Genomic DNA, 18,314 nt, shown 5'->3' with positions numbered 1-18,314 from the left:
CTTCTTTACCCAGAGAGTGGTTAGAATGTGGAACTCGCTACCACAAGGAGTGGTTGAGGCGAATAGCATAGATGCGTTTAAGGGGAAGCTAGATAAACACATGAGGGAGAAATGAATAGAAGGATATGCTGATAGGGTTAGATGAATTAAAGTGGGAGGAGGCTCATGTGGAGCATAAACACTGGCATGGACCCATTGGGCTGAATGGCCTGTTTCTGTGCTGTAAATTCAATGTAATATCGAATGATTGATAACCAAGAGTCAGTTACAGGCTGGAATCTAATCGAGAGATTCAAATTGTTTACATGTAGATTAATGGATAGCCGGGAGTGAGTTACAGGCCGGAATCTAACTGAGGCAAACAGATGGTTTATATATAGAATTATGGATACCTGGGAGTGAGTTACAGGCAGGAATCTAATGGAGGGGTTTGTGTGAGTTCTATATTAAAGGTGGATACATGGGATTGAGCTATCGGCTAGAATCTAACCGAGGGGCTCAAATGGTTTATAGATATAACAATGGATACTCGGGAATGGGTGACTGCCTTGTAATCTGATCGAGTGGTTCAGGTGACATCACAGACTGCAGTGTGAGTGGCCTATAGCTGGCATCTGAATTTCAGAATTAAATTACAGTTCCAAGACCACACCTGGTGTCTGTCATAGTTCACACTGATTTAATTTTACCGGAAGGGTCGTGTTCTATTCATGGCCGATTGTTATCTTGGCACCAGCTGTCAGTAGAGCCTTTGCACTCCGTATCCTTGATGCGTGCTGACATTCGCACAAGCAGATTATCAGTAGTGATGTCATTACTGCAGCATTATCCTGAGAGTAATTGATACCCAGGGGTGGAGGGAGGGAGGGAGGGAGGGAGGGGGTAACAAAGCTGTAATCTTATACAGGAGTTCGGATGCTGTCATAAAGCACAAGAATGCAACATGACAGATGTGGAGCCAGCATCTGAGATCACAGCTGTGAATTATGGCATAAATTGTGGATGCGGCCATTAGTATAATCTGGTTTTTGTCCTACTGTTTTAGCAGTGCCAGATATTGGCTGCAGAGTCACTCAACAATCAGTCCTTGTGATCCCTGCTAGTTTCTAGTGCGTTAATCTACAGCTGATTACAGTGTAGAATCTGGTAAATTTTGTAAGGCCCAACCCCTGGGTATTTTATTTAGAGGCCCGGTCTCGGCCCTCTCTATATTACTTAAAATTTTTTGTAAGGTGTGCATTCCTGTCTCCAAAGCTTACTTCCTCTTGTCATGATTTTTGGTCACATTTTTCTGTCACACACTATTATAAATTGCTATGTCAACATGTCCAATTCAATTTTGTTGTATCAATTGTCATGACATTATTGCGAGCTTGGGCCTCTAGGTGGCTCGAGAGTAAGTCTCTGAGCCTCTCTCCCACCTTTGCTGCCATCTTGTAAATAAATAAAAACTTACATTTCATCACGGCCTGTGGGCAATTTAGATTGGTATATATGTATTAAGAATGTAGTGACAGGATACAGACGCAAAGCTCTGGCTTAGCTGTCATGCTCAACGTTAGCCAAATCCTTCAGCTCTTGTCCTTCACAATTCAGATATTCGCTGCCCTTCACTCTGAATAAACACCAAACACTCACGGCACAGAGCTCGGATTAGCTACAACACTGAACCAGATCACTCGGGCTCGTTGGGAGAGTCAAGAGAAGAAAAAAAGGACTCGCATTTATATTGCGCCTTTCACAACCTCAGGCCGTCCCAAAGCACTTCACAGCCAATGAAGTACTTTTTGAAGTGTAGTCACTGCTGTAATGTAGGAAACGCGGCAGCCAATCTGCGCACAGCAAGATCCCACAAACAGCAATGAGATAATGACCAGATAATCTATTTTTGATGTTGGCTGAGGGATAACGGAGGCCAGGACTCCGGGGAGAGCTCCCCTGCTCTTTTTCGAAATAGTTCCGTGGGATCTTTTACGCCCACCTGGGAGGGCAGACACCGCCTGGGTTTGACGTCTCATTTTAAAGACGGCACCTCTGGCAGTGCAGCACTCCCTCAGTACTGCAGTGGGAGTGTCAGCCTAGATTATTTGCTCAAGTCTCTGGAGTGGGGCTGGAACCCACAACAATAATAGAAAATTAAAAATTCTGGCTTTTGTTTCAAAATCCAGATCAATGGCAGTACCGCAGATGGAGGAACGAATGTGAAGTAATGTGGTGATCTAGGCTTCTCCAACACCTGGGCTGCAAATTTATAATTGGCCTCATCTTGTGCTGCAGCAAACCCTGACGAGCTGAGCCCATAATAAATGTACAGTCAGTATTGCCTCAAGATGTAATGTTATTGATAAAAGTACATGGAATGTTGTCCTCATTATGGCCCAGGCCCCAGGAGCTGAGCATTCAGCCTGAGATAACAGTGTGCCCTGCACTGAATGTCCTAGAACTGGAACTGCTATTATATCATGTTTAATTGGTAATTCAGGATAAAGATCAGCTTCTCGGAATACAATGGAAAGAGAGCAAAAGAGAAACAGAGAGAGAGAGAGAGAGAGACATGGGGAGAGAGAGAAACAGAAACAGAGTGAGCGAGACACAGAGAGAAACACAGGGAGAATGAGACACAGAGTGAGAGTCAGAGAGCGTGTGAGGGACAGAAACAAAGAAACACAGAGAGAGTGCAAGCTTTTTCCCTCAGATTTTCTCCCCTACTCTCCAGAAAAAGAAAGAAAGAACTTGCATTTATATAGCACCTTTCACAACCTCAGGACGTCCCAAAGCACTTTACAGCCAATGAAGTACTTTTGAAGGGTAGTCACTGTTGTAATGTAGGAAACGCGGCAGCCAATTTGCAAACAGAAGGTCCCAGCTCTTGCTGGGGTACCAGTTCCACGGGGAGGGAGGGGGCGGAGAGGCCATTCTTCAGATTCCAGCTTGGACCATGAGGAGGTTTAACAGCCAGGCCCCATCTGTCCTTACCTGCTGTCCACACGCATGGACCTTCCGATCAGGATCGGACAACGAGCTGGTCATCTTCCCCTTCCTAGTCCAGGGCCACTGAGGTCAATTGTAGCCTGTACTGCTAGCCTGGCTGAGAACAGCCGACTCAGCACAGACTAGAGATTGAATCTGTGTAGACTCACCAGGGATCATTTAAGTATAGAACGAGCTGGCTTCTAAATAGACACCAGGGCCTTGATTTTCATGGAGGGGAGGTGGGGGGGGGGGTATGAACGCTCCACCTTCAGGTAAACCTCCTCTGGGATCGATGAGATCGACAGGGCCTCCACGTCCCTGGCCTTGCCTGGTTCGTCACCCGCTAACGAGCTCCCCCCCCCACCCCGGACACTGCTCCCCACCCCCCCTCCCCCCCCCCGGGCCTCAGGTTAAAATTGCAGATCGGGTCCTGATGACATCATCGGGCCCCCGCTCTCCATATTTAAAGTGGGACCCTGCGGATGTCCCACTCGCCTGCTCAAAAGACACGTCGGGAAGGCAGCGGGATCAGAGGGTGTAAGCGACTTGCCTTATTTTAACTGGCCCTCTTTCCCCCCCCCGCCACCGCCCCCGCCCGGTTTCCGCCAGTTAAAATCGGGGCCCTGAGGTTTTCTGGCTTATCACATCAAACGGATGTCGTGGAATTGCGGAATATACCCTGATCCGTTGATATTTTCAGAAGATAATGACTTCCAAAAATATTAATCAATAAACTAGGCGACCAGGATAACCGAATAGATGAATAAATAATTCATCCCAGACGACCAGACCCTGTGGCCACAATGCTCTGGGCAACATCAATGTCCTCACATATATAAATTTGGAAGCTTAAAATAAAGGTCATTTTAAATTATTGATTTGCCCCCAGCATGAAAATCGAAAAGCAGATCCATTTTAACATGAACGAGCCAGGGTCCACTTCTAGGAATCTCAGAGGTGGTTTTAAACGGAGGACATTGATTATTATAAAGGCACGGATACTGGGGGAAGGGGGGCGTGCCGGTAATCTCTTAAAGGGGCAAAGTAAATGTTAGGGAAGAATTTCAATTCTCTTCCCTCCCTCCCCACTCCACTCTCTCCTGAAAATATTGACTGATGCTGGGCAGGGGTTTACTGGTCACTCTGACCTCTATCAGTTGAACATTCTTTGGCTGCCGGTCCGGCAATGCCTCGATTTAAAAAAAAAATTCTCATCCTTGTTTTCAGATCTCTCCGTGGTCTCGCCCCCCCCTCCCTACCTCTGTTACCTCCTCCAGCCCGACAACCCTCCCAGATCTCTGCGCTCCTCAATTCTGGCCTCTTGCGAATCCCCGATTTTCATCGCTCCGCCATTGGCGGCCGTGCCTTCAGCTGCCTTGGACGTAAGCTCTGGAATTCACTCCCTAAACCTCTCTGTCTCTCTCTCTCTCCTACTTTAAGACGCTCTTCAAACCCTCTTTGACCACCTGTCCTAATATCTCTCTGTGGCTTGGTGTCAAATTTTGTTTGATGACCGCTCCTGTGAAGCGCCTTGGGACATTTTACTGTGTTAAAGGCGCTATAGAAAATACAATTTGTTATTGTTGTGAGCCTCACTAGTGAATGTTGGAAGGCTGTCCGACACTGAAGGAACATCACAGCCAAGCCTGCTCAGCCCCTCGTTTGATGGCCACATGTGCACTCTCGAGGCAGGCCACGGAATCTTACAGCACAGAAGGAGGCCAGCTCTTTGAAAGAACGATCCAATTAGTCCCACTTCCCTGCTCTTTCCCTATAGCCTTGCACATTTTTCCTTTTCAAGTATATGTCCAATTCCCTTTTGAAAGTTACCATTGAATCTGCTTCCCACCACCTTTCAGGCAATGAATTCCAGATCGTAACAACTTGGTGCGTTACAAAATTTCTCCTCATCTCTCCCCTGGTTCTTTTGCCAATTCTCTTAAATCTGTGTCCTCTGGTTACTGACCCTCCTGCCAGTGGAAAAAGTTTACTCTACCAAACCTCTCATCATTTTGAACACTTTGGTTAAATCTCCCCTTAACCTTCTCTGCTCTAAGGAGAACAATCCCAGCTTCTCCAGTCTCTCCAAATAACTGGCCCCTCATCCTATAGACATGATGTAGACAGAGCTAAGCGATCCCACAAACAACGAATCGGATCAAAGCTCTGCAGTCCTGCCACATCCAGTCGTGAATGGTGGTGGACAATTAAACAACTAACGGGAGGAGGAGGCTCCGTGAACATCCCCATCTTCAATGATGGCGGAGCCCAGCACGTGAATGCAAAAGACAAGGCTGAAGCGTTTGCAACCATCTTCAGTCAGAAGTGCCGAGTGGATGATCCATCTCGGCCTCCTCCCAATATCCCCACCATCATAGAAGCCAGTCTTCAGCCAATTCGATTCACTCCACGTGATATCGAGAAACGGCTGAGTGCACTGGATACAGCAAAGGCTATGGGCCCCGACAACATCCCAGCTGTAGTGCTGAAGACTTGCGCTCCAGAATTAGCCGTGCCTTTAGCCAAGTTGTTCCAGTACAGCTACAAAACTGGCATCTACCCGACAAAGTGGAAAATTGCCCAGGTATGTCCTGTCCACAAAGAGCAGGACAAATCCAATCCGGCCAATTACTGCCCCATCAGTCTACACTCAATCATCAGCAAAGTGATAGAAGGTGTCATCGACAGTGCTATCAAGCGGCACTTACTCACCAATAACCTGCTCAGTTTGGGTTCCGCCAGAACCACTCGGCTCCAGACTTCATTACAGCCTTGGTCCAAACATGGACGAAAGAGCTGAATTCCAGAGGTGAGGTGAGAGTGACTGCCCTTGACATCAAGGCAGCATTTGACCGAGTGTGGCATTAAGGAGCCCTAGTAAAATTGAAGTTCATGGGAGTCAGGGGAAAAACTCTCCAGTGGCTGGAGTCATACCTAGCGCAAAGGAAGATGGTAGTGGTTGTTGGAGGCCAATCATCTCAGCCCCAGGACATTGCTGCAGGAGTTTGTCAGGGCAGTGTCCTAGGCCCAACCATCTTCAGCTGCTTCATCAATGACCTTCCCTCCATCATAAGGTCAGAAATGGGGATGTTCGCTGATGTTTGCACAGTGTTCAGTTCTGTTCGCAACCCCTCAGATAATGAAGCAGTCTGTGCCTGCATGCAGCAAGACCTGGACAACATCCAGGCTTGGGCTGATAAGTGGCAAGTAACATTCGCGCCAGACAACTGCCGGGCAATGACCATCTCCAACAAGAGAGAGTCTAACCATCTCCCCTTGACATTCAACGGCATTACCATCGCCAAATCCCCCACCATCAACATCCTGGGGGTCACCATTGACCAGAAACTTAACTGGACCAGCCACATAAATACTATGGCTACAAGAGCAGGTCAGAGGCTGGGTATTCTGCGGCGAGTGACTCACCTCCTGACTCCCCAAAGCCTTTCCACCATCTACAAGGCACAAGTCAGGAGTGTGATGGAATACTCTCCACTTGCTTGGATGAGTGCAGCTCCAACAACAATCGAAGCTCGAAACCATCCAGGAGCCCACTTGATCAGCACCCCATCCACCACCCTAAACATTCACTCCCTTCACCACCGGCGCACTGTGGCTGCAGTGTGTACCATCCACAGGATGCACTGCAGTAACTCGCCAAGACTTCTTCGACAGCACCTCCCAAACCTGCGACCTCTACCACCTAGAAGGTCAAGGGCAGCAGGCACATGGGAACAACACCACCTGCACGTTCCCCTCCAAGTTACACACCATCCCGACTTGGAAATATATCGCCGTTCCTTCATCGCCACTGAGTCAAAATCCTGGAACTCCCTTCCTAACAGCACTGTGGGAGAACCTTCACCACACGGACTGCAGCGGTTCAAGAAGGCAACTCACCACCACCTTCTCGAGGGCAATTAGGGATGGGTAATAGTTGGCCTTGCCAGCGACACCCGCATCCCATGAATGAATTTTTAAAAAAAAATCCCTGGTACCATTCTAGTAACACTCCTCTGCACCTTCTTCAAGGTCTTGAGATCCTTCCTAAAGTGTAGTGCCCAGAATTGGACACAGTGCTCCAACTCAGGCCTAACCAGATGACCATCAGAAGGAGGAACCCTGGCCGATTGTTCTCCCTCCCTAGCCCAGTGTTGTTGATGCCAAATGTAGCTCCAACTGTTACTGTGGCTGACCTCAATTAACCCAACTCTGGCCTCTTGCTCATCCCCCACTTCCTTCGTCCCCACCATTGGCAGCTGTGCCTTCAGCCGTCTAGGCCCTAAGCTCTGGAATTCCCTCCCTAAACCTCTCTGCTGCTCCCTCCTCCTCTAAGAGGCTGCTTAAAACCTACTTCTTTGACCAAGCACCTGTCCTAATATCTCCTTCTTTGGCTAGGTGTCAAATTTTGTCTGATTTATGCTCCTGTGAAGCACCTTGGGACGTTTTGCTGTATTAAAGGTGCCATATAAATGCAAGTTTTTGTTGTACAGATCAGGACTGTGTGGCTTGGTGTACGGAACATTCAGGACAAGAGGGCAGGGTTGTGAAGGGTTAATTGTAAGTGCGATCAACAAGAACAACCAGTGCCAGGGTGGGTGGCTGAGGAGAGCTCTTCCCCTGTGCTTAACTTTTCCATTGGGGTGCAGAAATGCCAAATCTCTTTTCCAGGGTGGGTGGGGGACACATTTCTTACCATACACGGAGAGGGCAGTGACTGTGACACCTCAGTGATGGTGAGAGGTCGGCAGATAGTTCTGTACGTAAACATTTTAAAATCATTTCATTTTTGCATTTTTCATCTTTTTTCTCCTGCTGTGCCTTTTATTGTCTGTCTCACTTTTCCCGTGTTTCCTTTTCATTCGCTGTCTTTCTCTCTTCCCCCTCTCGGATTCCCCTTTTATTATTTTGGCATTTTTAAAGATCTTTTTCTCTTTTACTCTTTCATATATTTTGTATGTATGTCTCTGCCTCTATCTTTCAGTTTGTCTGCCTCTTTCTAAGTCTGTCTGTCTATCACTATCTCTTTCTGTCTGTTTCCCTGACTCTGTTTCTCTCTGGCTCTGGGTCTGTCTTTCTCTGACTCTAACTCATTTTAGCTTTGTCACTCTCTAGTTCTGTCTCTCTTTGTCCCTGGCCCAGGCTTCAGGGGCTGAATAGCCTGCACCTGTTCCTCTCTCTATTCCTCTGACTCCATCTCCCTCTCTCCCTTTGTCTCTCTCTGACTCTTTGTTCCTGTCTCTCTCACTGTCTGACTCTGTCACTGTGTCTCTCTGACTATCTCGCGCGCTCTCTCTCTGTCATTCTTTCTACGTTCCCATCTCCCTGTCTCTGTTTCTCTTTGTTTCTCTCTCTCTCTCTCTCTCTTTCTGACTATCTCTCTGACCACCTCTCTCAATCCATATGTCTCTCTCTGACTGCTTCTCTCTGACACTATCCCTCCCTGACCATCTCTGCCTGACTCTGCTCTCTGTCTCTCTGTCCCTGTCCCTATCTTTTTCTCTGTCTGTCTGTCCCTGACTCTCCCCCTCACTGTCTCTCTCTCTCTCTTTATCTCTTCTGACTCTCCCTCTCTGTCCTTAACCCGCGAATGCGCTCTCTCTCTCGCTCTCTCTCCCTCCTGTTTTTCTCTCTCACTCTCTGTCCCTATTTCTGTCTGTGTGTGTCTCTCTCTCTCTCTCTCCTCACTCTTTGTCTCTCTCTCTCCCTGTTCCTCTCCCGCTTTCATTTTTCTGGCTTTTCTTTCTAATCTTTTCCTCTCATCTTCTTTTATTTTGTGTTTTTTAATCACTCTGAGTCCCTGGAGACTCAGTCTGGAGTTCCCCGGCTGAAATCAGAAGGCTGAGCTGGCAGGATAAATAGCCGAACCGCTCTATGAATGGACACCAGCTTCCCCCTGAACACTTACACATGCCAAGAGGAAGCGTGTGACTGACTTATGATCTCTAATAAGCTCCGGTGCAGATTCTTGATGAAGCACAAACAGAGGAAGTCAGGTTCTTCCAATCTCGGACTGCTGGTGGCAATAGATTCACACACGCGTACAACACAAAACACACAGAGCATCCTCCCCTCGCCAGGTCGGTGGAATAATCTGCCAAACCCATCGAGGGAATTAGTACAGCTTTTTTTCTCGGTGGTTAGACGGTGCAGTAGATCGACTAACGCCACCATCACAATGCCAGCTCTGCGGGATCATGTCTGATTCCCTTTGGACAGTACTGTCTAATTTTTCTATGCCATATTTCCTTGACAGCAGCATGTTCCGACGTTCGAAAAGGTAACTGAGAGCCTGCCGCTCCGTTTAACAAAGAAAGAAAGGGAAAGATTCTTGTGTGGTTAGGAAACGAGAGAGGCTGTAGGGGCAGGGGAGGGGGTGAGGGGGAGGGGGAGGGGGGGAAACAAGCCTCTCTGTGCACACAGCATGTTTGCTTGCTTTTGGTCGGCGATGTAAATAGGGTGGGGTTGTAAAAGATGGATGTTGGGGGAATGGGCTGTGGTTAATGCACAGATGTTGAGGTAAAGGAGGGATTAAATCCCTCCCACCGTTGCTGTAAAGATGCTGGGTTGTTATAAAAGCAGCAATGCATGCAGCCATAAAGCACTCAGTGTTCTAAGTGGTTCACCTTGGCAAGACAGTAAAAGGTGCCAGAGGTCTGTGTTTTGTGCTGCAAAGAATCGAGGGATTGCGAGATCGTGGCTATAATTGTGAAGTTAAACAGCACTGCCTAGAACTGTAATCGCTGGAGGGTGTGACTGTTGTTGGGATGGAAGAAAAGCTCAGTAATAAAATGCTGAGATGGATTCTATTGTTCAAATTGGACCCCCCTTTGAGTGTTGAGTCCCTTCTGTTGTCCACAGCTTTATTGATGCTACATGCATGCAAATTCACGCACGCAAATACAAGCACACAGGCAGACATACACACATGCATGGACACATGTACATATACACGTGCAGACACACACACAGACAAATACGCATGCACACAAATACATACACAGACAAATACACAGACATATATACACGCTGACACATATACACTGACATACACACACACTGACACACACACACACAGAGAAAGACACACACATACAGACACATACATACACACAGAGACCAATAAACACACATACACACAAACATTCACACAGACATATAGACATACACATACAAACATGTGTGGACACACAAAAAAAACAACACACACACACACACACACACACCCCTCCCAGGAGGGATTGCAATCACCTCATTTCAGGCTTGTCTTTGTGTTTTTGCAATCAGTAATCTGGAGTTTATATCCCGTGATTGTGTTCCCATTGAGCACTGAATGACCTTCATGGCTGGAAACATTTCCGTTTTTCCTTTCACATAAGGTCTGATAGAATCGAGTTTTCCCTTAAATGCATAGTCCTTGACCTTTAGGAAAACTCCTTGGATTTGCCAACTAATCAGGTGTGGGGGAGGGGGAAAGTCTGTGGGGATTAAGACAGCCCAAAAAATCCCGGTTAAAATGCAGATTGTATCCGAGATTATTAATGAAAAGGCTGAAACAAACATCCTTAACTTCAGGTATTTGCTGAATCAATCCAAACACTGCCTAGAAAGGTGTTGAATGTGGAATTTATCCCATTCACAGAGAGTAAAGGGGATGAGTGACTGAGGCAGAACTGGTAAAACAAATGATTTGGCACAGCACCAATCCCGCACATTTCGAAACTTATCACATGTAAACATCTCGCTGCCTGCGTACCACCAATTTGCATCAGGCAGTGAAAATGATGGTTTCTGAACGAACCTCAGTAACAAATCACTTGGCTCAGGCACGAGGGTGGGGTAAACGACTGCCCCACAACAAATCCCATACGCATCTGATTAACACAGAACATTATTCTCCTGTCACAAGTGTGAGATCAAACAAGAGCATGTTCAATCTTATTTAATAGTAGCTTGGAATGTTAAATGTAGGACGGACTTTAATACCATCATCGTTACGAGTACGAGATACCATCACTCTTACACGTGTGAGGTGTACAAAATTATGAGGGGCACAGATAGGATGGATACTAAGGAGCTTTTTCCCTTCGTTGAGGGTTCTATAACAAGGGGACATAGTTTCAAGGTAAAAGGCGGGAGGTTTAGAGGGGATTTGAGAAAGAACTTTTTCACCCAGAGGGTGGTTGGAGTCTGGAACTCACTGCCTGAAAGGGTTGTGGAGGCAGGAACCCTCACAACATTTAAGAAGCATTTGGATGAGCACTTGAAATGCCATAGCATACAAGGCTACGGACCAAATGCTGGAATATGGGATTAGAGGAGACAGGGCTTGATGGCCGGCGCGGACACGATGGGCCGAAGGGCCTCTATCCGTGCTGTATAACTCTATGACTCTATGACCGTCCCTGTTACATGTACGATGTACTTTAAAACTGTCCCTGTTTAAAACCGTCATTGTTACATGTACGATGTACCTTAATACCTATCTTAAGTGAACCATTACTTGTCTTTCTTCAGAAGATTTTTATCTGCTATTTTGGAAATCCTGTTAGTTTAAAGTTATAAATTCCAGTCTGATGGATTTCCAACCCCTTCACCCCACTCCCTTCCCGCCATACAGAATTTTACTGCTTTCCCTCAAATTAGTTTCAGTTCCTAACAGTGAATTTTTGACATTTGTTTGACATGATCACAAACTCCATTACCTGGGGGCAGTGACTCACAGTCAGGAGAGGGAAGGTGAACAGACATTTAATTACTTCACAGCAGGTGGCAAATCTATGGAACAAACCCACGTAGATATGAAATGAAGGATGGAGAAAGAGCATTTGACGCATAAAACCCGCACACACCATTTACTGACCATCAGTGCACCGTCTCCTGGGAGAGGCAAAAAGATGCAGACAAAAACCTGAGGTCAGTTTTGAAAAATTCCTACGACAGTCAAGCAAATTTCTAGGAGAATGCCGTATCCTCTAAGTTTCACTATTCCCAGATACCCTGCAATTTACCCCCTATAACTTCAAATGCCCTTCTCTCAGGAACTTGCCCAGCTTCTGTTTGAAGGACCACACAGCTGTGGCTCATTGAGTAGCACTCTCACATCTGTGTCACAAGGTTCTGGGTTCCAGCCCCACTCTAGAGAATTGAGCATATAATCCAGGCTGACACTCCCAATGCAGTACTGAGGGAGTGCTGCACTGTCGGAGGTGCCGCCTTTCGGATGAGACATTAAACCGAGGCCCCGTCTGCCTTCAAGTGGACATAAAAGATCCCACGGCACTAATTCAAAGAAGAGCAGGGGAGTTTCTCCCTGGTATCCTGGCTAATATATATCCCTCAACCAAAACCTAAAAACAGATTATCTGGTCATTATCACATTGCTGATTCCTACATTACAACAGTGACATTTCAAAAGTACTTTGTTGGCTGTAAAGCGCTTTGGGATGTCCTGAGGTCATGAAAGGCGCTATATAAATGCAAGTCTGAATATTGAAGATGAACAGTGTCAGCAAATTCAAGAGGGCACTGAATAGTTTTTGAATAAGTGATTGAGGGGTATGGGAGACAGAGTACAGTATTACTCTGGTACCATATTAACTCTGGGAATAACCAGAGGGATTTTGATCCTCTGCATCCTGTGAAAATGGAACTACTTAGTTTGCGTTTATTGATCAAGTTATAGGGTCAGATACAGGATGGGGGGAAGGGGGAGGTATGACGACTTCGCCTCCAGGCCAGAACTGTCGGGAGGGGTATCATGGGTCAGAAGAAGCCCAGGTGGGTAAGTTTTATAACTTAATTTTAGAGGCAGGAGTGCTCCTCCGGGCCTCACGGGGAAGTCTTGGGCCTCCCTCGCCCCCCTTCACCGATCGCACCCCCAACCCCCTCACCACTTACCTGACTGCTGGGGACCATTCCCGCGGCTGCCTAGGCCCTAAGCTCACTAATGTCCTTTAGGGGAGGAAACCTGTCGCGGAGAGTTCAAGAACATAGATTTAAGCTGATTGGCGGTAGGATTAGAGGGGACATGAGGATAAACATTTTTACCCAGAGGGTGGTGGGTGTATAGAATTCGCTGCCCGAATTGGTGGTAGAGGCAGGGACCCTCAACTCTTTTAAAAAGTACCTGGACCTGCACCTAAAGTGCTGTAAGCTGCAGGGCTACAGACCGGGTGCTGGAAGGTGGTATTAGAATGGGCACCTGGTTGTTCTTCGAGCCAGTGCGGACATGATGGGCCGAATGGCCCCCTTCTGTGCTGTATCTTTTCTATGGTTCTTACCCGGTCTGGGCCTATATGTGACTCCAGTTCCACACCAACATGGCCTCTGAAGTGGCCTAGCAAGCCACTCAGTTGTATCAAACTGCTCACCTTCACCACACCGTCTGCAGCGGTTCAAGAAGAAGGCCCACCACCGCCTTCTCAAGGGGAAGCTACAAATGGGCAATAAATTTAGTCCGACTCCCACCCGAACCCAGCCAGATCCACTGCCAGGGGTCTGGCCTGACAATAACAACAACAATTTGCATTTAATATAATGCCTTTCACTCTACCCCAGAGGGCTGTCGATGCTCAGTCATAGAGTATATTCAAGGCTGAGATCGCTAGATTTTTGGAATCTATGGGAATCAAGGGATTATGGGAATCGGGTGGGAAAGTGGAGTTGAGATCGAAGATCAGCCATGATCTTATTGAATGGTGGAGCAGGCTCGAGGGGCCATATGGCCTACTCCAGCTCCTATTTCTTATGTTCTTAACGTAGTAAAACGTCCCAAGGCACTTCACAGGAGCGATTATCAAACAAAATTTGTCACCGAGCCACATAAGGCGATAATAGGACAGGTGACCAAAAGCTTAGTCAAAGAGGCAGGTTTTAAGGAGCATCTTAAAGGAGGAGAGAGAAGCGGTGAGATTTAGGGAGGGAATTCCAGAGCTTAGGGCCCAGAGCTTAGGACCTTGCCACCTCCGTTGTTTCCCTGGGTAACCCTGGACTCATGCCCCATTCCTGCCCGTCTGTTAAAATCAAGGACCTGGTATCTGTAAAAGTGACCATGAAGCTGTCTGGTTGTCATAAAAACCCATCTGGTTCACTAACGTCCTTTAGGGGAGGAAACTTGCCGTCCTTACCCGGTCTGGGCCTATATGTGACTCCAGTCCCACACCAACATGGTTGACTCTTAACTGCCCTCTGAAGTGGCCTAGCAAGTCATTCAGTTGTATCAAACTGCTCACCTTCACCACACCGTCTGCAGCGGTTCAGGAAGAAGGCCCACCACCATCTTCTCGAGGGGCAACTACGGATGGGCAATAAATGCCGGCCTTGTCAGCGACACCCAGGTCCTGAGGATGAATTTTAAAAAAAAAACATGGGTGTTGCCGTTTTTTTTTTAACAAGTCCTAGAGTTTAACCGGTTCTGACAGGATAGTAATGAAGTTAGCGTTTTCAAGGACAAATTTGAGGGAGGACGCACCAAGCCTCTGAAGCTTTCAACATAGCTGTGTCCTTCTGAGGTCAGAGCGGAACTGCTGGACTGGGCGAGCTCGTCATCCAATGCAAGTTACACAGGGATCGGCCGCTGGGGAAACTCTGCGGAAGCAGCCAATCCTAAAATGTGTTTTTTTTGAGGAGATTGCTGTTTATTTTATTTTTAATCCTCTTTCGCTGCCTCATAATCCCTTCACTGGCTGTTCTGCTTCAGTTGAAACCCTAAAGGCTTCAGACTTCTCCCAACGACTGTGTAACCTAGATATTACCGTTTCCCATATGAGCAGACAAAATACATAACACGGCACCTGTGAGATTGCTCTGTCTGCCTGCCATTTTAGCACAGATTGCAACCCCTTCATTTTTATTTTAAATGGGTTGGTGTCCCACCGAGATGGAAGATATTGGAATGTCATATGAATACGTTAAGCGTTTGTTCACTAATGCTGTGAACTTTAACTCCTGGACTTTTATCTACTGATGGATGCAGGACTAGGATTGGCCTGGAGTCTCCAGGAATCGAAGATTAGTCTCCCGGACCCCTTTTGCGAGCAAAACACCCGGGACAAAAATCACCGGGGGCGTTAAAAAAAAAAAACGAACAATTGCGTTTTCTTTGAATGCTTTCATTTATTTGTTATAAAAATATTGGCGATGGAGGGGGAAGGGGGGAAAGGGCTGTTTGACTGACAGTCAAGATTAATCCAATTGGGTAACAGAGAGTCTGTTCGATTGGTCGTGGGAAGGCAGTGCCTCCTATACATGGTTCCATGTGCAGTGGTGGTGGAAGGGGTGGTTAGTGAGTCCAGTCAAGCAGCCAATGACCACACGTACGTGAGTAATGACAGGATCCGTGGTGATGCCCCTGCAGTGGAATAGCCTGCTGCCAGTCACTGTCTAGACTCTCGTATGAAGCAGCAAGGTGGTAGCATCCATGGAACTGTAGCTCACCACCCTCAGGACAGATTTGGGGTGCGGGGGGGGGGGAATACGACAGAATTGATTTTCTGTAAAATTAGCAACAGAAGTGGTGGAAAATGTGAGAGATGTTCAGAAATTACTTCCTGTATTTTACACCTTTTGTATTCTGGGATTCGTCTGAGCAAATGTTCTGTGTCGCTTGTTTTCCGAAATGCTCTGTCAGTGTTTCCGGGGTTAACATCAGCATTCAGAGAACGCTGGGCCTGACCAAAACACGCTGTGCGTTTGTCGTCAGCTTGTCTGTGCTCAGCGCTGTTTAGCGATTTGGCTCTTGTCTCCAGAGCTTACGTTGGGTTAATGTTCGACCTCCTTTGCCTTTTTGTCACACTAGGTCAAACTAATACCATCTGTAACCCTTAGCTTCTGCCCTCCGCTGATAGACAGGAGCAGCCTGCATCTCTGTACTCTGCACGCAGTCTTGAGGCTCTGCAGTGAAACCAGGGCTGCAGGACCTGACCTGCAGTGTTTCTTGAAGTGCCTCACTGTCTGGGTAAAGTGACAAAGTGACCTTAACCCCCAGTGCAGTACTGAGGGAGTGCTGCACTGTCGGAAATGTCGTCTTTCGGATGAGACATTAAACCGAGGCCCCATCTGCCCTCTCAGGTGGAAGTGAACAATCCCATGGTACTATTTCAGAAAAGAGCAGGGGAGTTCTCCCAGATGTGCTGGCCAATATTTATCCCTCTACCAACATCACTAAAACAGATTATCTGGTCGTTATCACATCGCTGTTTGTAGGACCTTGCTGTGCGCAAATTGGTTGCCGCATTTCCCTACATTACAACAGTGACTACACTTTTTAAAAGTACTTTATTGGCTGTAAAGCACTTTGGGACGTCCTGAGGTTGGGAAAGGAGCTATATAAATGCAAGTTTGTTCTTTTTAGGAGTGCCCTCCGTGGATGGAGATTGAGGCAGGTTTTATCAGCATTGCAATGTCTACTGAAAAATCAATTTAGTGATGTTGGTTAAGTGATAAATATTGGCCAGGAGAGCTCCCCTGCTCTTCTTTGAAATGGTGTCACGGAATCTTTTACAATTACGATACAAAGCTAGGTGGGAAAGTAAGCCGTGAGGAGGAGACAAAGAGTCTGCAATGCGATGTAGACAGGTTAAGTGAGTGGGCAAGAAGGAGTATCATGTGGGGAGATGTGAGGTTATTCACTTTGGTAGGAAGAATAGAAAAGCAGAATATTTTTTAAATGGTGAGAAACTATTAAGTGTTGGTGTTCAGAGAGACTGCGGTGTCCTCGTACAAAAAACACAAAAAGTTAGCATGCAGGTACAGCAGGCAATTAGGAAAGCAATTGGCATGTTGGCCTTTATTGCAAGGGGGTTGGAGTACAGGAGTAAGGAAGTCTTACTACAGTTGTACAGGGTGTTGGTGAGACCTCACCTGGAGTACTGTGTGCAGTTTTGGTCTCCTTATCTAAGGAAGGATATATTTGCCTTATAGGTGGTGCAATGAAGGTTCACTAGATTAATTCCTGGGATGAGAGGGTTGTCCTATGAAGAGAGGTTGATTAGAATGGGCCTATACTCTCTGGAGTTTAGAAGAATGAGAGGTGATATCATTGAAACATATAAGATTATGAGGGGGCTTGGCAGGGTAGATGCTGAGAGATTGTTTCTCCTGGCTGGAGAGTCTAGGATTAGGGGGCATAATCACAGGGTCAGCCATTCAAGACTGAGATGAGGAGGAATTTCTTCACGCAGAGGGTTGTGAATCTTTGGAATTCTCTACCCCAGAGGGATGTGGATGCTGAGTCATTGAGTATATTCAAGACTGAGATTGATAGATTTTTGGCCTCTAAGGGAATCAACGGATATGGGGATTGGGCGGAAAAGTGGAGTTGAGGTCAAAGATCAGCCATGATCTGATTGAATGGTGGAGCAGCCTCGAGGGGCCGTATGGCCTACTTCTGCTCCTATTTCTTATGTTCTTATGTAACGAAATTGTATTCAGTACGAACTAATTTTGTTAAATCATTCCTGTCTGTGGCAGAAAGCCTCAAAACTATTTTGCAAATATCATTATTGATTGGCACCCCATCCACCACCTTAAATGCCCACTCCTTCCACCACTGGCCCACCGTGGCTGCAGTGTCTACTATCTACAGGATGTACTGCAGCAACTCGCCAAGGCTTCTTTGACAGCAACGCCCAAACCCACGACCTTCACCACCTAGAAAGACAAGGGCAGCAGGTACATGGGAACGCCACCATCTCCAAGTTCCCCTCCGAGTCACACACCATCCCGACTTGAACGTATATCGGCCGTTCCTTCATCGTTGCTGGTCCAAAATTCTGGAACTCCCTCCCTAACTGTGGGAGAACCTTCACCACATGGACAGCAGCGGTTCAAGAAGAAGGCCCACCACCATCTTCTCAAGGGCAACTAGGAATGGGCTGTCACTCTCGCTCTCTCTCTCGCTTACTCTCTCACACTCCCTGTCACACTCTATCTTACATTCTCTCATTGTTTACACCCAAAGTGTTCACATTCATTCTCCCTGCAGCTTTGACTCTCTTTGATTTGCTCCTTTTGCGAAGGTGCTGATTCTGCTCTTTATTTCCAGCATGTTCAGATTTACAGTTTGTTTCTAGCAGAAAATCATTCAGCATTAAACAGCTTAAATTAATATTAATATTATATCTTGCTCAAATTGTTACAGCCATTGAGGCGAGGGATGTCATTGCTAGGGAATGGGATCTGTTTCCATAGAGTTCAGAAGTCAGAGGTGAGGAGAGGCGGAGTAAAGCTCCCTTTGCTCTGCCCTGATAATGTGCCTTTACTCCAAGCACATCTGCCACCAGAGCCTCAGGCACATCTGGGCTGTGGCAGAGGGGGGGAGGGGAGGGGAGGGGAAGGGG

At 47.0% G+C, this 18,314-nt stretch overlaps 1 protein-coding gene across 1 annotated transcript in view; it reads left to right on the top strand.

Moving 5' to 3' along the window:
• The first annotated feature begins 9,170 nt into the window (after window positions 1-9,170).
• The window catches only part of LOC137304279 (microtubule-associated serine/threonine-protein kinase 1-like), a 74,317-nt gene continuing 65,173 nt past the window's right edge, over window positions 9,171-18,314 (top strand). Inside the window, exon 1 of the mRNA XM_067972831.1 lies at window positions 9,171-9,253. Coding sequence (XP_067828932.1) covers window positions 9,171-9,253 — 83 coding nt within the window. The remainder of the gene's footprint in view (window positions 9,254-18,314) is intronic.

Source organism: Heptranchias perlo, chromosome 37 (genome assembly GCF_035084215.1).
Source record: "Heptranchias perlo isolate sHepPer1 chromosome 37, sHepPer1.hap1, whole genome shotgun sequence".
Classification (NCBI taxonomy): domain Eukaryota; kingdom Metazoa; phylum Chordata; class Chondrichthyes; order Hexanchiformes; family Hexanchidae; genus Heptranchias; species Heptranchias perlo.
This window is presented reverse-complemented; position numbering and strand designations above follow the sequence as displayed.